The sequence below is a fragment of the Haliotis rubra genome, unplaced genomic scaffold, assembly GCF_003918875.1.
Source record: "Haliotis rubra isolate DU_JTF1 unplaced genomic scaffold, ASM391887v1 Scf40, whole genome shotgun sequence".
NCBI lineage: Eukaryota > Metazoa > Mollusca > Gastropoda > Lepetellida > Haliotidae > Haliotis > Haliotis rubra.
In genome coordinates, this window is record NW_025767080.1 from 1,283,904 (window position 1) to 1,306,180 (window position 22,277).

Here is a 22,277-nt window from a genome sequence, read left to right on the forward strand (position 1 = left end):
GAACTCAGCCAGACATACAAGGATGAGCAACGGAGAACACCTTTTGGGTACGTGGGATGTTAGCCAAGTCCCTGGCCGAGACCACCTAATCTTCATTTCAGTTGATTCTCAATGCTAGTCGGTTCTCGTGACAAGCAGGAGGTACAAACGGGACTTATTCTGACCGAGAATCGCTGCAAACATAGGAAGATTTTTTATGAAAAAATGTACTGTTGGTATCACGGGTAATATTTTTCCAAGATAATGTTTGAGGAAATGTTGTTCCCCTGATAATAGAGTGGTTTTATGTGAACACATTGACATGCAAAAATAGTTGATTGTTGAAGACACAATAGAATCTACTTTTGGCTCATGTTACCTTTGTTTAATGACGTCATACCACTGTCCCATGACGTAATAGTGACTAGATTTAAAACACTAAAAGGCAATAACAGTTTTATTTCATCCAAATATAAATCTACCAAAGTTCACAAACACGATTTAGCTATTATACAAACCTGAAAAAGAGATTGAAGAAAGAACATAACTCAAACAAAAGGAGTAATATTTAACTTCCTCCTTAGCGTACATTTACATATAGCATGAGAGAGTTTCCGCATCTTATATTACTTTTACACACCACGTCATTCTACTTCTCTTGAATGCTCAATTTGCAAAGTATTATTTCAGGTACCCGTGTGCTTTGGAGGTCGCCTTCGCCTGTTGGCATTTCGGGGGTACCCGTTGTAGGTAAATGTACATGTGAGACTTTCAACCTGATGTTTAGCAGCAAATATATATATATTTCCCTATGTGTGTTATCTTAACACAAACAAATTATTATATAATACATTTATCGTGCCTTCTGTAAATATATTATATGATGCGTACGGCACAATATTAAATAACATTTTGGTATAATTATTATAATTATTGCGGTTAAAATAAAGATTTTATGAACATAATAGTTTACTAAAAGTTGAATAGTCGCGCGGTGGTATTTCCCAGCATTCATGCTACTTCTGGTGACGTCACGAAGCAAAACAAATTTGGCCACGGGAGACGGGTAGTACAGCCTCACCTTTAGGTCTTTTTTGTCTTAAGTTCCTAGTCCAATGGTTTGTATTCGATAAATAATACAAACCATAAGAACTTGTAAAGCAATACTGGCATCGTCGTCAGACTCGGAAGACGGTGGTGTGTCGCCCCCACCGCCTAAAAAGCAGCGATTGTCAGCCTCAAACATGCAGGCAAATTTTAATGGCTGCCAACAGCACAATGGAGATACGACTGAAGAAATCGCTTCGACTTCGCAGCAAAATGGGGCCTGTTCTGCTACTAATGGCATATTGTCATCTGAGACAGAGAGAGAAACGTCTATGAAATCTATGTCGAGGACTGACCAAGACATTGTCCGATTAATCGGTCAGCACTTGAGGGGACTCGGACTGAAGTAAGCATCAGTGTTGACAGCGAATTGCTAGTCAGTTGTGATATGGAAAGGATGTTTATTTCAGCCTTTGTATATTTCCTTCATTCCTATTCACTTTCTCATATGGATACATTGGATTTACGTGTAGCATTCCTGACCACTAGTCACCTGAAGCAGGTGCCCGCAACTTGTGACAAGGGTAGTAAGCCTTGGCACATATGGTGTTTTCATCCTCATTAGCAATCAGCTGATCATACCACAACAGAAAATCGACTCAGAATTTGCAACTATATACCATAACCTTTTGCATATTTGAGTATCTCAGTGCACTTTTTAGAACATGCAGTGCAATGGCATACAATCCCCTACATGTTGACAAATTGTATTGATTAAGCTTGCACACATACAGAGGGTTGCTTGCATCAAAGGTTTGTTAACTTTTCAGTCGCACAGCTGAACAGCTGATTGCAGAGTCGGGATGTATGCTAGAGCACCCAGCTGCTGCCAAATTCAGGTCCTATGTTATGGATGGGGATTGGAAAGAGGTAATGTGCAAAACTGTTTTTTACCTAAATTCAGAAAATTATGTTTTACATATTTGGATATATATTGTACATGTTGTAGTTTAGAAATTCATGTAAACTACACTAAAGAAATTATGTAATAATTCCAGACACTGATATGTTTTCAAATATTTTACTAATCATTAATTTAAGTTTTGTGTTAAGCATTTGTGTTTGTGTAGTATACTTTAGTTTTTACTAATGGCCCTTCGTTGGTGAAGTACTATTTCTGGTTAGTGACACATGTATATAGTCTGTTCATGCTGTTATAACACATATTTGAAGAAGGAATTATGTCTGTAGCCTATATAAAAGCTTCACTGACCACAATCTAAGGCCAGCCTAGGAGACAAGCATGTTATTGCTGACATTCAGAGCTATAAATAGCAACAGCTGATCATTTGCATATCACATGACCTCATGATCATAGCGAGACCAAAACAAACCACATCTATATGAAGATAGTGCCCATTTTAGTGTGGAGTTTTGCATAAGATTGAGACACAATAGCTGAACTTCAGACCTTGTTTGATTAAGTGATTTAGAAGACACTTTAACAGACTAAAAATACTGTTTAATTTATAGATATGGTATTCTGGTATTGTCATGAAGTGGGGTCAAAGGTTATAATGCTAATGTATACTAATACATAAACATTTGATGTATTGTATGTAAACACTTAATTTTTTCTGTCAGTTTTTCAATTACAGAAATGCTTATTGTTATACAAACAAGATGTTGATACAATTTTGAAAAGACTATATGATGTTTCTGTTGATTTAAGACAAGACATAATATCGTTCATGGGTAATTACTATTTAATGCTTTTTGATCTTTAAGCCTACAATGGTTTGTGTTTGTTTAATGAGGTAAATGTAATGGATTATGTGAATGAAGTAGGTAATATTAATAAGGACTCAATTATTTATGTTTTATGCATGTTCTAAGTATTGTCAAGTGTGGCACTGGAGTAGGCATATGGTTTTATGTTTAAATATCTTTTTAAAACAGATTATGTTAAGGCATAATGTCTGTCCGTTGGTGTCCATATGATTGAAATAAATGTTAGGGAGGATTTAGCATGGCTAGTATATTGTGTATTCCAACATCTACGATTCATACATGACATAGCACTTATCTTACTCTGTAGGTCCTTGGGAACAGAATAATGTACTGTGTTTTAAAGTTCAGTGGGTGTGACTGGATATTAAATAATGTATTACTGCCATATCATTTTATGTCTGGCGTAATATATTCAAACATGTGATGAGGGGTCTATTTGATAAAAACAAGTTACCATGGTTACTGGTTCAGTAAATCAACTTGTCTAACATGAACAGTAGCTCCAGTTGTGATGATATATCATCCCAGTATACCCATTGTATAAGAAAACATAGTAAGCCCTTTGTCATGATACTTATAGGATGGCCATTAGTTGGTGCGTGGTATAAGATGGGAATAAATTTACTGATCAACTGATACACTATGATACCATACCTGTGAAGATCCGGGTTGGAATCGGTCTTCAGCAACCCATGCTTGTCGAAAGAAGTGACTATTATTAATATAATACTTCGTATTAGTGTAAAACAGTGTTATAACAACAAAAATATATTTGCAGGAGTAACAAGCAATGCCACAAAACATGTTTTGGCACCAATAACATTGCATAGCTGAAATAGCTGCTTAGGCCAAAAAAAATAAATGTTGTGGTTCCGATTTCCTACATTTCAGAACTAGGGTAGGTAGGTAGGTTTTTGGGGTTTTTTTCAAAATATTTTACATTACTCATGTGTCAGAAAATAAATTTAATTTATTATGTGGTGAGTAAAATTGTTAGGCTCAGCGGGAATTTTTAGGGTTGGTCGGGAAATCGGAACCATAAGCTTTTTTTTTTAGGCCTTATGCTCATTTTGTATTTATCATAGTGTTTTAAGCTGTTTCATATTCACCCCTTGTAACTTGCTATGATGTTATGAGCATGAGCACCGGTGCCTCAATACATTTGAGGCTCTGTTGTGAAGAGTTTCCTCCCTTACCTTTGTCAGGATCCACTGATTATGTGTTCAGCCCCTCATTTGCACTGATTATTTCCCTCCTGGTTTGAATACACCCTGAGGTGTTGGGGTTTTAAACCTTGTGTCCATAGAGAACAGTTAGGAAAAAAAGCTTGTGTTCAAAATTGGGATTTTTAAAAGAGTTTTTTGTCATTCCATTCAGTTCTTAACTTTGATGTTTTTGTTTTATCTTCACATTTTGTGAAAATTATTGAAGTCACCTTTTCATGTGGAATGTATGTGAAGGTTATTGACATTCAATCTTGGTAATAACCTGCTCAGATTTTTACCATGGTCTACATGATGACATCCATTGTTGTGTTATAGGCAGAGACAGCCCTGAATGAACTGAAGTCCCTAGTAGAATGTGCCCAAGGCCTTCTAGTAAGTCACATATGTCAAGGTGATCTGCTGTACACTGATTGTGTGTTGTACATGTTGCAGTCAACAAATACAAGTTAGAAAAGGGGTGGTGGGGTAGCCTGGTGGTTAAAGCGTTGGCTCGTCACGCCAAAGACCCGGGTTTGTTTCCCCACATGGGTACAATATGTGAAGCCCATTTCTGGTGTCCCCGGCCATGATATTGCTGGAATATTGGTAAAAGCAGGGTAAAACTAAAACTCACTCACTCATAAGTTATAAAGAATTTGCTCAGGGGTGGAAATAACCCATTGCCCGACGTCTGAGTCCAGTGTTTTTTCTGTCAGGCGAGCAAATTTGTATATCACACTGTACTGGTGTCCAGTTGACTTTCCAATGTTAATTATGTTGTTTATTTAAAAAATCAACAAGAAAACGGCTGGTATAGTGGAAAAATTATCAGGGCAAGTGATTTTGCATGTGCCATTGTACCGGAGTACACTAGAATTTTTTTTAAAGTTATTTCCACCCCTGGTGCTGAAGTTCTATGGTTGTATTACATATCATGAATTTGTAATGCTGTACATCAGAATGGGTTGTATTCAGAATATGAATGTGTATGAAGGTCAGCAAAATATTAGTCAAATATATTATTGTCGTTGTGATTATTATGATTAAGATACATGTGTTTGGTTGTATTTCAGAAGATGAAGTTCCTGCTGCTGGAACAGAAGTACCTAGAGCAGCTCGAGGATGGACGAGTCCTGGAGGCCCTCAGCTGTCTACGCCATGAGCTCACCCCCCTCAAGTACAACACTGAGAGGGTGCACATTCTCAGCTCGTGAGTGTTTCCTTCAAACATAGACATTACTGAAACTACCACACATGATTTCATCACTTAATTTTTTTCAGGGAAATAGTATGTGGTGAGCTACTGGATTCTAAATATAGAAATAGAAGTGCGTCAATGGTGGTATGTTTGCTTTGGGACCAACTGTTGGTCCTGTCTCAGTCTGTAGTAGGCTTAAGGGTAGCCTAATGGTTAAAGCGTTCGCTTGTCATGCCGAAGGCCCAGGTTTGATTCCCCACATGGGTACATTGTGTGAAGGCCATTTCTGGTGTCGCCCGTCGTGATGTTGCTGGAATATTGCTAAAAGCGGCGTAAAATGATCCTCAATGTAGTAGACTGTATATCCCAATTGCGTAGATCAGTGCTCATGGTGCTGATCCCTGGATTGTCTGGTCCAGACTCAGTTACTTACAGTCTGCTGCCATATTGCTGGAATATTGCTAATTGTGGTGTTAAACAACAAACAAACAAACAAACTATGGTGGAGAGAAGGCCTCAGTGGTATATTTGTATAGGGACCAGCTGTGGTTCCTGGCTCAGTCTGTCGCAGTGGGAGCATGTCGGTTGTGATATGTTTGTGGTGGAAGTGATATATATCTATGCTTCTGGGTATTGTCCCTGTTTGTGGGTATACTGTGGGATCTGTGCCTACCTGTCACAGATGACAACAGTACAAGAACATAGCAACTTCAGTAGGCATAGGGGTCCTAGTTCACGTCACCATGCAGTCATTCCAATATTTCACAATTGCGTAGAACAATGCTCATACTGTTGATCATTGGATTGTCTGGTCCAGACTCAATTATTTGCAGACTGCCGTCATGTAGCTGGAATATAGCTGGTGCAGCGTTATACAACAAACCAACCAATCCACAAGCAACATTCCAAGATCAACTGATGATTGGTTTTAATCCTGTATTTACCCAATCCCTTGGTTTGTTGTTCTCAACATGTGTGCCATTAGGTCTTCCTCTGATGCTGAGACTCACTGTGTGCTGGGAGGTGTAGAGGATTATTGAGTCTTCCTGTTTCAGGTACATGATGTGCAGCACCCCAGAGGATTTGCGCGACATGGCCGACTGGCAGGGCAAGGGCCCTGAGTCGAGACAGAGGCTGGTGGAGAAACTACAGTGTAAGTAGCAGCACAAGTGGAAGTCACACTACCCCTTGATGTATCCCAGATACATTCGTTGATAGATACCTGCACATCCATATTTACCTGTTGGCCAAAATCCAAGTCTGTGACTGGGTTTGGCAGTATGGAATAATGCTCAAGCATAATATGACATGGTCTTTTTCTAGTTCGAAATAATGTCATTGTGGCATTGTATTCAGTCCACCTATTGTAGCTTGTGACACTTACAACTAGCCTAAAAGAGGCTTAAATCTGTACTTAATTTTTCATTTCCAATAGAACAATAAGGTAATTAAAGAATATAGTTTCATTTAAATGTAACCTTCTCGAATTTTATTTTGTCTACTCGCAAGCTTGATTTGATATAGAGATAAAACAAAATCACTGATAAAATTAAAGATTGGGCTTTAAAATAGTAAAAGAATCAGGTAATTGAGCAGATAATTTCAATAAAGAATTATGATTTTTGGCTGAATATAGGCAATGTCTGATGATTGTAGCCTGATGCCCTGTAGAATTATTTTTGGCCTCAGTGTCTGTACTGGCTATTTAGCATTGTGTCCACACTGATGGAGTGTACAGTGAGGGAAGATGATGCCATCTGCCTCATGATTGGAAGAATGTAGCCCAAGTATAAAATGTCTAAGGAATGTGCCATCTGCCTCAGGACTGAAAGAATGTAGCCCTAATAGAAAATTTCTAAGGAATATGCCGTCTGCCTCAGGACTGAAAGAATGTAGCCCGAGTAGAAAATGTCTAAGGAATGTGCCGTCTGCCTCAGGTGACTATTAGGCCGTAGATCAAGTGGAATATGTCTCAGGAATATTCGGCCTGCCCTGGTGACTGTAAGAGGGTAGACCAAATAGAATATGTCTAAGGAATATGCCATCTGTCTGCAGCCTTTCTGCCCCCCACAGTAATGTTGCCACCTCGCCGTCTGCTGACACTACTCACACAGGCAGTGGAGCTGCAGAAGGAGAAGTGTCCCTACCACAATACCCGTCTGGACAGTGGGCTGGATGCAGTCTCACTACTCCTGGACCACGTCTGCACCAAGTAAGTCCAGGCTGCTCACCCAGTGTCACAACTGGGGAATTGAGAAAAGGTCACCAATTACCAGAGATATCGCACTGACAAAGGGCATTTTGATATTATCTCAATTTAATCGGACATTTTCACCAAAGTTGAAAAACAGTGAAATACAGTCAGTGATGTTAAACCTTGAATGGTACAGGACATTTCAGAACATGTTCATGGTTTTATTTATATAATCCTGAACATTAACCATGTTAAAATTATTGACAATTTTGAAAGTTGCATGAAGTTCAGTATATATATACCCAAAGACTTGGTTAAGGTTTGAAATCCCGAGAAATATGTGATCTAATTATAATATACAAACTTCAATTATATTACAAGCACTTGAATTGTGACTCAACAAGATTAATTCTGTTGACATTTGTGACTTAGGAATTATTATTATGAAGTTGTGAAACAAACTTTGCCATTGCCACATCTGACCACATTGGTAACTTAATATTCTTTCATAGGGACCAGTTTCCATGCAACACAATACAGATTCTCAATGACCACTGTGACGAAGTGTGGTTCTGTCGCTTCTCACCAGATGGCACCAAACTCGCCACCGGCTCAAAGGATTGCACAATGATTGTGTGGGATGTAGATCTTGTAAGTTGACTAGCAGTCTCATTTTCAACTTTTCCCTGTCTATGATCGTAGATATAGCCAGGCTTCCAAACCAAATGACCTTGTCCGGCAGTTGGGGAGAAAATCATCATATTGAAGTGACTTCTACAGAACCAAAATGTCACAAAATAACATGTTGTAATCTTTGTATTTCTAATTTAGGAATATTTACTCATAGTTGCTGTAGCCTTGAGCCTGAGTATTGGCTTCTGAGCAGGTTTGGATACATCCCTGATGGTGTTATTTATTGACTTTACCATGAGTCGAACATGGAGTCTTTTCTTTACCATGTTAACTAATTCAATGCACAGTTTTAATTTAGATACATGATGGCATATCAGCATGGGCGTCCACATGGAGCCCAGGGCCTTGTTACAAAGCTCTCGTAAGCCTAAGATCTCATAACTTTTCTCGTAGCATTCGTATCTCCTATGCTATAACACAGGAGGTACGAATGCTACGTGAAAAGTTACGAGATCTTTGGCTTACGTGAGCTTTGTGAAACGTGGCCCTGGTCTTTTCTGGTCCCACTTCTCTAATTTCAAGCCAGAAAATGCTAGGATCCTTTGAATGTAGGTTGGATTTCCAGTTTGTCTCAGATATGTCTATAGCCGTGCTCATAGGTTTCGCCAAAAATGGTAAATGTCTTAGACCTTTCCTCCCGAATTAAGCAGCTGTGGTATAATTGCACTACTGCTCAAAGTGTCATTTAACCCAACTATCCCACTCACTCACAAGGCAGGGCAAGTAACTGTAATGGGATTCCTCAATGTTGTACATAGGAAACTCATGAATTACGACACAGAAAGACATATGACAGCCATCCATATGGAGTTGCCTACATAGCATGGAGTCCTGACAGCTCACACATTGTTGCATGTGGCCCAGACGACTGCTCCGAGCTGTGGATCTGGAATGTTGAGGTGAGTCCTCCTTTACCACTCCTGTAGGTAGTTCTGGAGAGAATAGACACTCCTCCAAGTAGGAATAGAGACCGAAAAGGGACATCTCCTGAAGGGGGGATGCTGCTCAGAACAAATACGTCGCCTCCAGATACACCCACTTGGTAGAATATCGATGAAGAACCTCTTTATTACAGTGGGAGCAGTGGTTTAGTGTAGCTTCTAACATCATGAACATAGTGTAGAGGCAGACCCTTTGTGTACTTCCCAGGCTTCCACATGCTATAGTAACTCGATATAATCAACTGTATAAACATTTCATCACACTTTTATTTATGCCTCTCAGTCCATTGTTATCCTTCCTTCCTTTCTCAAGTAGCCTAGTAGTTAAATGTTTCGCTTGTCACGCCGAAGACCCAGGTTTGATTCCCCACATGGGTACAGAGTGTGAAGCCCATTTCTGCTGTCCCCTGCTGTGATGTTGCTGGAATATTGCTAAAAGCAGCGTAAACTGAACTCACTCACTCACTCCTTTCTCGAACTTCTAAATGCCTCTGAAAACAGGATGCCTAGTCAGAATATGTCCACATCCCCTTAAGCTTTCAGTGACAGCAGACATATTCAGTAGAGCTCAATAGCACTGTCGTGTTCTACGTGTAACTGCTACTTAATGGGATTTGCCCGGTCCATGTTTCAGACAGGAGATCTACGTCAGAAGCTGAGTCAATCCCCAGAGGACAGTCTGACGAGTGCGTCCTGGCATGTAGACGGCAAGAAGTTCGTCACAGGAGGCACAAGAGGCCAGTTCTATATTTGTGTGAGTGGAACAGTTGCCATGGTTATGCAATATTTCTAATGGAAACATCTTGTATTTTTGCATCTTTCTTAATTTGTATCTCAGCTTTAATGTATCGCCACTAAGCTACTCTGTTGTAGGCAACCAAATGTGTTTAGTGGTCAGACTTACTGACTGGGTAGATTGATTGTCAATGTACACACAGTATCAGTTGTCTGGTCAAGGCTTATTGACAGACCCCTATCATTCATGTGGAATATAGCTGTTTGGGGATTTAAAAAACAGTTGCTGTTGTATTGACAAAAAATTAATTAAAATCCAACTCGATATTTGTGTATATCTAACAGAAAACTCTTGTCCATACCTCAGAGATGTGCTATAGAGAATTAATGTTTTAGCTTACATTCAGCCGTACTTATGCTTATACGTACCTGTTAAGCTACCTACCGTAAGTCAGTGGAAAAGAGGTGTAAACACAAAACAACCCCACCTGTGCAGTTACCTCCCCTTCCCTGTCACCAATCTTTCCTGCGCTCCATACCAGTAGGACGTGTGGAATAGAGCTCTCTATGTTTCCTTTGTTGGAAGTGTTGTTTGAGTTGTGTAGTAAAGTTTTACTTACCTTATTTCTTGGTGTAACCGTCTTGTTTGCTTCGGTGACTTTTTTCTGTGAATTTGAACAATTTGAACACTTTTGTTTTGCACAATATTTGGAACACGTGTGGTTGGACTGAAGCTGAGCCCAACAGTAGTTGTCCGTCTTGCATTGCGAAGGACAGCTATGTTCCATATTCCGTTGACTTGAAGTTTATCGTTCTCGTGCGAGCAGTCATTCGTCACGCCAGCGGGATACTTTGTTGGAGCGTTCTGGTCGATCTGTACAGAAGGATCGACGCGGTTGACCGGATCGTTACAACTCCCCGGATGGATGGGACAGTTTTGAGCAATCCATGGATCGAGTCCCTGAACACTATATGGATTCACATTATGATGACTATGATAGAACGGATACTGAGTCGTCTCGGCAGTTTGATGATTTTCGTCCATCTCAGTGTGATCGCCCTCCTCGTTATGATTATGACAGGTCAAGGTCAGCTACTCCTTCCCGTTATGGCCAGGGGCGTTCTTAGGAGGAGGATTACTCGTCTCCACGTTGTCGTTCTCCTTATCTTTACGTGCTCGTTCTTCCCGACAACGACCACCTACAGCGACTACCACTTCGTCCAGTGTGTACCCTGATATCTCGACGTCTGGTTCAGCGTCCGCTCCTCCCTCTCTTTCTTTACCAACCGACATCTTGACTCAATTGCGTGCTGTGCTTTTTCCGTCTGTCGACCCCGTCATTCAGCCGACTGCGTCTATCTCTACAGTGCCTCCTGCGCCTCAGTCTTCACCCATGAAGGTTGACTCAACCAGTACTTTGGTTCTGGATAAAGGGGATGATAGTCCTCCTCGACCCCCACAGAGCAATGAAGTGTTGGCATAGATGTCCAACTTTATGGATGCTTATGATGCATCAAACCCCACTGCTGGGTTTTTTCAACTTGGAAACACCCCAGACTCTCTCAGGTTTCCGCCGCCTTCAGCTTTAACAAAACTTCCTACTTCAATGAACGAATCTTTTGCATTGGCGTTGCCATCTCAACCATTCGCTAAACTGGGAATGCGCCATAAGTGTCCCACATACTGCTCCTGTCTCTAGAGATCTTGACTGGGCGTTATTGTTTCCCACCACTACTTTATACATGACTGACGACAAGCCGTTAGAATCTGTAGACGCTGCAGCACGGCATCAACTGTTACCATTAGCCATGGTGTCCACTGCGATGGATTGTCTCAATAAATACTTCGAGGAGAAGGATGATGATCGGATGGCGATGGCTACACTGTCTTGCATACATAAGTGGACTTGGATGCGCTAGCACATACTCGTTATATCTCAGGGCAGGTCACTCAACTTCACAGACAAGGTTTTCTTACAATGTCTAAGCTCCCGAAACGACACACTAGGGCGCTTTTACGGGAAAAATGGACTTCCTCTCAATTATTCAATGGAGCCATTCCTTCAGTTTTAGAAGTATGCGCCGGAGAGCAAGAAACAATTGATTATATTGTCAAACCAGCGACCTGTATGTAACCAGCCGGTCCACAATGTTCCCGAACAATGATACCGACATCGTCATGTTTAGAAGGTTTTTCAAGCCAACCGTTCGACCAGTCACAGCCGATGATCTGTTGGAGAAAGAATACGGGTGTCCTTTTCCACGCCTCAATGCGGAGGCAAAGGCGGCACACGTGGGAGGAAATGACTTTACATTCTCCCCAGAGAGAGAGGTTGATTTCTCCTCCAGTGGCTCAACCATTAGAAACGTTACCAGTTGTGGGGAGGCTTTGGTTCTTTTCTCAGAGATGGGCCGTTTTAGACGACCCGTATGTTCAACAACTTGACAAGGGGTTACGCCCCCCGACAAGACGAGATTCTACTGTAAACGTCGTCGGCCCGGTTGTTGGAGGCCATCAACACGTAGGTAGAGAAGGCAGCCATGTTACGCCTGGGACCCTCGAGGACATCACCCGGCTTTTACTCCCCTATCTTCCTCGTTCCGAAGAAGAACTTGTCCAAAACGTGCCTCATCTTCAATCTGAAGCATTTCCATGCCATGTATCTCCATCTGCCGGACAAGTTCACCATGATCTCTCTCAGTTCTCTTCATCGGATGGTTCTGCCAAACATATCTCAATAGATCATATAGATAGACCTGCAGGATGCCTATCTACATGTTCTGATTCACCTAGGGTTCCAGAAATATCTCCGTTTCATCTATCAAGGCTTTCATTACCAATGGGCAGCCCTACCATTTGGAATTTCTACGGCCCTGTTCAATTTTCACTCGCATTATGAAACCGGTCGTGGATTTTCTTCATCGCCAAGCTATCAGGGTCGCCTTCTACCTAGACGATGGTCTGCAAGGGCATCAAATTCTGTCGGATCTACATCTGGAGATGATTACCACCCTCTATCTTCTAGCTCACCTAGGGTGGATCGTCAACCTCCAGAAGTCCGAGTTATCACCCACCCAGAATTTGACATACGTGGGCATTCGTTTCAAGACGGCGCTCAATCTGTGTTTCCTCAAGATCAATGGGACAAGATTGTCGCCTGCTTTCCCGCCCTTCTGCATGCGTCAGCGACGGTGCACCGTTGGCAGGAGGTTCTGGGACTGTTGATGTCAGCACAGGATCTCACTTCCTGTGGTCGACTCCACCTTTGTGTCCTGCAGCGGTTTCTTTACCCCCATCTGCTGTTTCCTGATCGTCTGCTTCACTTGCCAGTCCATCTGCGTCGGCATCCTGCCGTCGAACGGTTGCGAAGTCTCATCTCTTCATCAACGCTTCGCTGGAAGCTTGGGGAGCTCATTTCGAAGACAATCAGGTAGCCGGATGGTGGTTACCAGGTGAACAGGTTCATCACATCAATTGTCTCGAATTCGACACAGTCATTCGGGCCATTCGACGTTGGGAACATCACAGTCAGTCAGTTGATGATACAGTCGGATAATGCGACGGTCGTCCACAACGTCAACCGACTGGGATTGACCCAGTCATCTGCTCTCTTCAGCCTCACGTTTGAGTTCTTCGCCCTCAGCGACCCCTTACACATGGAGGTCTGGGTGCGTCACATTCTCTGGGCCAGAAACGTGATTGCTTACGTCATCTCGTCCCACTCCCATGGAGTGGATGCTCAATCCCAGCACTTTTCGTCTTCTGACGGAGTCTTTCTGGACTCCACAGGTGGATCTGTTTGTGACACGGCACAACAATCGTCTTCCCCGCTTCGTGTCTCCTGTCCTGGATCGGCTGGCTTGGGACATTTACGCGTTCCCTCCAACCGTTCTGTTGCCTTTGATGTTGGAGAAGATTCGACAGACCAATCGACTTCGTCTGCTTTTGGCCACGACGTGGTTCCCAGATTTGTTACGCGTCGTAAATCGGCCTCCACTCACTCTTCCATTCCAGGAGGATCTTCTGTTGCATCCACACAGCAACACCCTGCACAGGGGTTTGCACAACTGCCAACTTCACGTGTGGGATTGCTCAAAGCTTCCTTGAAGGGTTACTCGGGCTGCCGCACTTATTTCATCAGCTCATCGTGTCACGACTCGTAAACTGTATGATGATAAGTGGGTTTCCTTCTCCACTTTTGCTGAGAAACCGGGGTTTGTTCCGTCTTCTGCTACACCTCCACAGGTGGCCAATTTCTTCGTTCACTTTCGGTCCTCACGCCATCTCAAGGGTTGAACCATCTCGACTTATGTGGCTGCCATCAGTTCAGTTGTCTCTTTCGATTTGGGTGACAAGCTCACGAAAGTTCCTTCCCTTCAAAAACTCCTTCGGGCTTTTTCTGTGGAGGATCAAGTTTGTTAATTCCTTCCTCCTGCTTGGGATCTTAACGTCGTTCTGCGTGATCTTACTAGCGACTCCTATGAACCTCTGGATACAGTCTCTTTTGACCTTCTGACTCAAAAGACAACGTTTCTCCTTACTTTGGCTACGGCGGCTAGGGTGTCTGAGCTTCATGCTATTGATTATGGTCGGGTACAGTTTGACCAATGTGTCCTTGGCGATGTCCATCTTGGTCTACAGTGGGATATTCTCGCCCAAATTCAGCTTCCTGGGCAAGAGGCCCGAATGTTTCACATTCCTCCACTTTCCGCCATCCTGTGTTCTCAGAAGCATGCAGACTTGTCCCTTTGTCCGGTGCGTGCTTTATGCATTTACCTTCAACGTTCTGAATCACGTCGAAAGTATTTTCGCCATTTATTCGGTCCGTTGTCTCCAACCTCCAAGTCAGAGATCACCAGAAATACTCTTTCTTAATGGTTACGGGCTGTGATTCTCCGGGCATATGCTGCGCAGAATATGGACCTGCCGTCCTCTACCCACCCTCACGAAGTTCGGGCGCTTGCGTCAACATTGTCTCTTCATAGTATTGTTCCCTCCAGGCTATTATGGAAGGCTGTTTTTGGAAATCTGCTTCATTTTTTGCCTCTCACTATTTGCGGGATATCTCGACAGCAGATGTTGCAGGCATCCAGCAATTCGGGCCCCTAGTTGTCGCGCAACAACTTCCCTCCGCCCGTCGTCAGTGATTCTTGCCTTTGGCATCTCGACTTTGTGTACTTTCTGCAATAAATACACACGCATGCACGTCGTCATATGAGCGAAATGGATGAGCCATTGAGCCTTATGCTCTTGTGGATTAAAAATGAAACATACAACTTTATGGATGACAACTTCTTATTTATTGCATAGAGCGCCGTTTTGATGTAGATTCTTACATCGTTATCAAGCTAAAAGTTGATCTAGCTAACAGTTGTAAGAATCGAAACGTCGCTCTATGCAATAAAAAAGAAGTTGTCATCCATAAAGTTGTATGTTTCATTTTTGACTTGAGTCACCAACTTCTAGAATGCCCATCAAACTCTTGTGGATTGTAGCGATTATGTAGTTATTGTTTTTTCTTTATGTCTTGGGTTTCATTTTTGACTTGAGTCACCAACTTCTAGAATACCCATCAAACTCTTGTGGATTGTAGCGATTATGTAGTTATTGTTTTTTCTTTATGTCTTGGGTATAAACAACCCTCCTTGTGAAGTCTGTCAATACTACATGTCACCAGGGGGTGTCGGATTCACATAGGCAATTATGTGGTTGGGCCTTGTCCCCCACCGCCTGCCGACGGATAAGCATAAGTATGGCTTAATGTTAGCTAAAACATGGGTTTTCTAGATTAAAAACATTGTTTTCACAAGCTTACATTCAGACGTATGGTTAAGTCCCACCCATCCACCCCTCTGGACTTTGGCCTGTTTGTCGCTTTTCTCCGGCTTTTTGGCCTTAGGCTCCGGAAAGATTGGTGACAGGGAAGGGGAGGTAGTTGCACAGGTGTGGTTGTTTTGTGTTGACACCTCGCTTCCACTCGACTTACGGTAGGTAGCTTAACAGGTACGTATAAGTACGTCTGAATGTAAGCTTGTTAAAACAATGCTTTTAATCTAAAAAAAACCATTTTTATACTGGTACTTTTAAGTGACAGCATCACCAGTAATTCCTCATTCATTACATCACTAGGGATTACTCCTTATTTTTGGATGTCTGCATACATCGCTCAGCTTTTTCACACGTTATCATTGTGACCATGATTCAATATTTACACCTTTTCAGCACAATATTTGGTGCCAGAAATATGCAAATACTTTCATTCACAAAAGCTTATCTTAGACTCCATTCTTAGCATTATAATGATTCTACATCCAGTAAAACCCTGACTGTATGGACTAGGCTTACTGTTGTCCTCAATTGGTGTTTGACCATCAGCATGTATGTTCTGTGTTGCAGGATATTGATGGCACTGTGCTGGACAACTGGGAGGGTGTTCGGGTCCAGTGTCTGGGTTGCCAAGGAGACGGCAAAACAGTGTTGGCAGCAGATACACACCATCGAATCAGGGGATACAACTTTGATGATCTGACAGACTTCAATATGTGAGTCTGTTATAATCTGACAGACTTCAATATGTGAGTCTGTTATAATCTGACAGACTTCAATATGTGAGTCTGTTATAATCTGACAGACTTCAATATGTGAGTCTGTTATAATCTGACAGACTTCAATATGTGAGTCTGTTATAATCTGATACACTTTAAGTTGTGAGTCTGTGGTTTACTTTTCTTCATATTTATCTCTACATCACTGAGTGCTGCTTTCATTAATTGTACTCTTTCGTATTTTCGTCTGTAGCCAAGTTCAAATCATCTTCCCAAGGCAAAACAGTCAACTGGCTGATATCTGGGCATGTTATTGCCAATTCAAGCCTACTTTTCTTGGCTAGATTGTGTTGCCTCTCCAAATTGTGTCCCTTGCAATGACTCTGTCCAATCAGATCACTGTTATTGTCTCCAATGTCACAAAGGTTACTATTGTAGATCACTGTTATTGTCTCCAATGTCACAAAGGTTACTATCGTAGATCACTGTTATTGTCTCCAATGTCACAAAGGTTACTATCGTAACAGACAGCCTAGTTTAACAGATAATGAAACACTTATGATTTGGTTGCTGACAGACATGCAAAATGATAGATAACCACAGTAAGGGTGTTAACTACTGATGATTTACGATCTTTACACCAACAAACACAGCAACAACACTGTACGAAGTGTTAACATTGCTAGTACATGAAATAGCTGAAGTCGTATAAATCTAGCAGCATATCTCAGTCACCGCAATTACTGTCCATATGTTCCAGCAAACAAATTCAATCAGTTTGCACTCAGATCAGTAAAAAGTACTTGCGTGGTTTGATTGAAAAACTATAAACCACTTTTAAAAATATTTGTTTTTGCTTAATTATGGACTATTTCATTGCAAATTTTACAAGCGATAGCTGTGTCCATTAGCAGCAACCACTTGTTTGGAACCATGATGTGGATTTTGTGAAGCATTCTTTGTGTTCAGTATCTATTGTCCTCAAACACTTTAAGACAAAAGTATGTGTGAAATGGTAAGCATGGATGCTAGGGTTTGATTGAGTGTGAACACTCATGCCTTGTGAAGAGATCCTGGTTTGTAATACTTGGCACAAGACTGGTTGCTAGGTTACAATGTTATTTGGATGATGTTGAAATGTAATTATGTATTTGACACAGATCGCATCTTTCTTCAATGCTCTGACTACAGACCAACAGCTGACACACACACACACCCAGCCCACCCCCACCCATGTGTCGTACAAATTCAGTGTCCCCCTCCCCATAATTTCTAGGCATATTTTTGCAATATTTATAATGTACAAAATTGCTGACCCCGACTAGTACACATGTGCAAAATTGATGGCTCCCTTCCCATCTCTTAAAATCATCATCATCCCCCAAAGCCATCAATTATGAATGGTCCCTAACTGAAACACCGCTGATAGTTGATGGAGTCAACTGCTACTGCTCCAGTTTTATGAGATAGATATCAAACCTACTGCAAATATTCCTGTGTTTTGATAGTCTATCATGCACAGTATGTTTTTTATAATTCTTTGTATGTCTTATGTTTCAGTATTCAAGAAGACCATCCCATAATGTCTTTCGCAATCAATGAAACAGGCAGATTAGCATTACTCAATGTAGCCACTCAGGTATGTCGTCACCCCACTAAACGAGGATTGATCTTCATGCATTTACTGGATGCCTTTCTGTCATGCTTGTTTCGTACTAATTTTAAAGGGGCGTACACTGAAATGACTATTTGAACATTAGAGGTGGAAGCACAGTGTGAACAGGACTTGGCATTGTATTGAATGGTTTTACATTTATCGGATAAAACCTATCACAGCAAGATTTTAAGAAAACATTTATGAAATCTTTTCACATAATTGGATGTTGATTGAATAATTCAAGATTAAATTCATTATCTGTACTATTGGAATTTTGCCATTCAAACTTTTCATGTTTATCCATTTCAGGGAGTCCATTTATGGGACTTAAAAGACAAAATATTACTGCGCAAATTTCAAGGTATCAGTCAGGGTTTCTACACAATATTCTCATGTTTTGGTGGCTTGAATCAAGATTTTGTAGCCAGTGGCAGTGAAGGTGAGTACAGCAGGGTTCACTCTTATAACTTCTCCTGACTCTGTCAGGATTGGTGCCCAACATTGATGACACCTAAATTGCCCAAGAGGCTGCATTTGGATTTTAGCCACTGTGGTGGTCATATTTAAAAATCTGTGTATGGACATTACCATTTTCAGTCTAAATGTAATAATGTATGTAGGTGTTAACATGTGTATGTAGCTCAACATGTTCTATGTTTCATGAGACCTTGATTTGACCTACTGGACTTTTTTAGTTAATTTTGAAACAAATTCTTAATAAAGGTAGTGTCTATTATATGGCTACAGGTTGAATGTTTATGTTTGGTAAATAGTGTTGTGCACTATTGTCGCACAATCGTACATTCTTGCAGTTTTGAACCATTATGGAATTTTACATATATATTTATAAAGTGGTCATAAATTGGTCACCTTTATAAAGTGGCTGTCGTTTGTTGATATTTTAAACCGGTTAACTTCTTATTCATTGGAGTTGCAGTGCCACTATTTTATCTGTGAGAAATAGATGAGAACAAATGAAGGGTTTTGTTTGAATTACGTTTTTTCTTTCTATGGCACTTAAACATCTCTCTTGTCACTTATTTTGAAAATTATCATAACTGTAACTGTGATGTATGGTTGCTGGTGAAAATCAAAATGCAATTGAAAGTATTAACACAGTGACCTTTAGAAAATAATTCGGATCTTCTTAATATGTGTTGTTAATTGTTTCTTTTGACAACAAGCCAAATATTACATCCATTAGTCTGTTGATTTTGTTTGGTTCTATTTTCATAATATTATGTAATTGTCCCTTATGTTTTAATTCCTTTCTGTGAAATGCTAAGTAAATAAAGGTACTTTGGAGATGTGAATATAATTTCTCATATTTCCTTGCTGTTTTGTGCCTGTAGATCATAAAGTTTACGTGTGGCACATCCGGCGAGAGTCACCAATTGCCGTGCTGGAGGGTCACGCGAGGACAGTTAATTGTGTTCATTGGAACCCCCGACTTCCAGGGATGGTGGCGAGTGCTTCCGATGACGGCACTGTCCGGATATGGGGACCTCTCGACAGAATTAGAATAGGTACGATTACTTTATTGGACCAGAGGAATGTGATCAGTACACGTAACTGACTGGAACGTGTTCAGGAGATATGACTGGAAAGTGTTCAGTAGATATGGCTGGAACGTGTTCAGTAGATATGGCTGGAATGTGTTCAGTAGATATGGCTGGAACGTGTTATGGCTGGAACGTGTTCAGGAATGGCTGTGTTCAGTAGATATGGCTGGAATGTGTTCAGTAGATATGGCTGGAAATGTGTTCAGTAGATATGGCTGGAAGATATGACTGGAATGTGTTCAGTAGATATGACTGGAATATGTTAGATACGACTGGAACATGTTCAGTAGATATGACTGAAACGGTTCAGAATGTGTTCAGTAGATATGACTGGAATGTGTTCAGTAGATATGGCTGGAATGTGTTCAGTAGATATGGCTGGAATATGTTCAGTAGATATGACTGGAATGTGTTCAGTAGATATGACTGGAATGTGTTCAGTAGATATGACTGGAATGTGTTCAGTAGATAGTAGATATCTGGAAATGTGTTCAGTAGATATGACTGGAACAGTGTTCAGTCAGTAGATATGACTGGAATGTGTTCAGGAGATATGTTCAGGAGATATGACTGGAATGTGTTCAGAGATATGACTGGAATGTGTTCAGTAGATATGACTGGAATGTGTTCAGTAGATATGACTGGAATGTGTTCAGTAGATATGACTGGAACGTGTTCAGTAGATATGACTGGAACGTGTTCAGGAGATATGGCTGGAACGTGTTCAGGAGATATGACTGGAACGTGTTCAGTAGATATGACTGGAATGTGTTCAGTAGACATGACTGGAACGTGTTCAGTAGATATGGCTGGAATGTGTTTTGTACATGTGGAAGGATTTTGTCCATTAGAATGACTTTTATGTTTTAAGTGGAAATGACTGGAATATGTTCAGTATTTTTGACTGGAATGTGTAAATTAGAATGACAAGTGTGTTAAGTAGAAATGATTGGAATCTGTTCAGTAAAAGGACTGGAATGTGTTCAGTAGAATGACTTGAATGTGTTCAGTGAAATGACAGGAATTTGTTCAGTAGAATGTCTTAAGTGTGTTAGTGGAAATGACTTAGATGTGTTTTGTACATGTGACAGGAATGTGTTTAGTAGAAGTGGCTCAAGTGTGTTAAGTGAAAATGACTTAAGTGTGTTAAATGGAAATGACTGTGATCTGTTCAGTAGAATAAGTGGCATGTGTTAAGTGGAAATGGCTGGAATGTGTTTTGTGCTTCTAAACCTTCAGTCTTTGGTTTTCTTCTTATTTCAGGTAACACAAGTGAATCGGGACGGAGCACACCAGTATGACCAAGGCCTTCTATAAGCTGTGTATGATATTTGTGTACAGTAGACATTTTGATACGTATCTACCAACTGTAGCAGAATACGGAAGCAGGTAGCTAGCAGAGTTGTTCCTAATGGTGACAGATTGTCAGTTCATGGTGTCTTGGGTTTTCTTGTCCTTCAGGACACAACAGTTATCTCCCTTAGTTTGTTCCGGTGCTGTTGTCTGCTACCCAGATGTTTTCAATGCAGAGTACTGACTACTCTGAATTCAAACTAGTTGACTATACATTTGTCTCAGTCGCATTTGTCTTTTTCTTCGATTAATAGACAATATGCATTTTCCTGTTTTGTTGTTCTGAAGAGAACATTTTGTGAGTTTAGAGAAAATGGTCACTGGAAAATACTGTTTTAATAGGTATAAGAGAAAGATTACCTTGAAGGGTATGCTTATGAAAAGTAGTCGAATTTGCACTTTCGGTTAAATAGCCCTCATCTTAACACTAAGGGACTATTTTGGCAGTTTACCTACAGTAAATATTGATATGTTTTGTATCATTTTATATCAAACCAACCAACTGACCAAACAGTAGTACTAGACATGTAGTTGCTAAAATCAAATGGCCACTAAATGAAACCCCACAATCACCTGAACACGGAAAAGGCCACTTTGTAGTTGATTGGTCTTACAATGTCATATTTTCGTTTTACCGACCACTGGTTGAAACCTTGCTGAAGACGATTACAATTCAGCGACTGCCAGTTGTTCAAGCTGATTATGAAATTATTTGTGGATGTTAAATATGCTGTACAGTTTATTTCACTGGGTAGCAGCAATGCACTGAGTTCAGGTTAGATGTGATGTGTGGAGCACTGTTGCTATGGTTACTATGGGTATTACTGGAGTGAAGTCACCATGTCCGCACACAAACTGCCAGAAGGTCACTCGCTCACGGAAAATCGTTGTTAACAAAGTTGTTTTTCAGGGGAAATGTCAGATTTGTGATATTAATGCTGTGCTTAACTAGATGAGAAGGTTGAAATGTTTTGAAAAGCTTTTACACGAAATTAGGGACAGACATTTTATATGCCTTTTAGAAGAAAGTCTCTACCTCACTGTGGTAGAAAATTTTAGTTTTCTGTAAAATATACATCTTTAAAATACCAAATAATTGCAATATTTATTTGTACTACTCTAAAAAAAAAGTTGATGAACACCCTATTCATTTATGTGTCTGCGGTTAATCTGTCATCGCAGATTAACTGCAGTAATATAAAAGAATAATTTTTATCATCTTTTGAGTACTATATTTGCTCTCGAAGTTAGTTGAAAATCCAACATTGTTTCTTGGTCTGAGACACAATGAGTTGAGTGAGAGTTGAGCGTTGAGGCCTTCTCTCGATCTGTGTGTGGTACTGTCTTTGGTTTGTGTTGATGTTTGTCAGGTACAG

The 22,277-nt window shown here is 40.8% G+C and overlaps 1 protein-coding gene across 2 annotated transcripts; it reads left to right on the forward strand.

The window, feature by feature from the left end:
- Window positions 1–1,017: 1,017 nt before the first annotated feature.
- Window positions 1,018–21,989, forward strand: LOC124287397 (WD repeat-containing protein 26-like). 2 transcript variants are annotated; one of them, XM_046723928.1, is made up of 14 exons: window positions 1,018–1,432; window positions 1,857–1,956; window positions 4,359–4,415; window positions 5,096–5,232; window positions 6,276–6,373; window positions 7,276–7,432; window positions 7,927–8,065; window positions 8,866–9,006; window positions 9,683–9,802; window positions 16,181–16,326; window positions 17,890–17,968; window positions 18,296–18,425; window positions 19,339–19,512; window positions 20,812–21,989. In XM_046723928.1, the coding sequence occupies exons 1-14, from the start codon at window positions 1,224–1,226 to the stop codon at window positions 20,847–20,849; spliced, it is 1,725 nt and encodes a 574-aa protein (XP_046579884.1). In that variant the 5' UTR covers window positions 1,018–1,223; the 3' UTR covers window positions 20,850–21,989. The 2 variants fall into 2 exon arrangements, with proteins under 2 accessions (XP_046579884.1, XP_046579885.1); XM_046723929.1 differs by having other exon boundaries at window positions 7,294–7,432.
- Window positions 21,990–22,277: the final 288 nt, after the last annotated feature.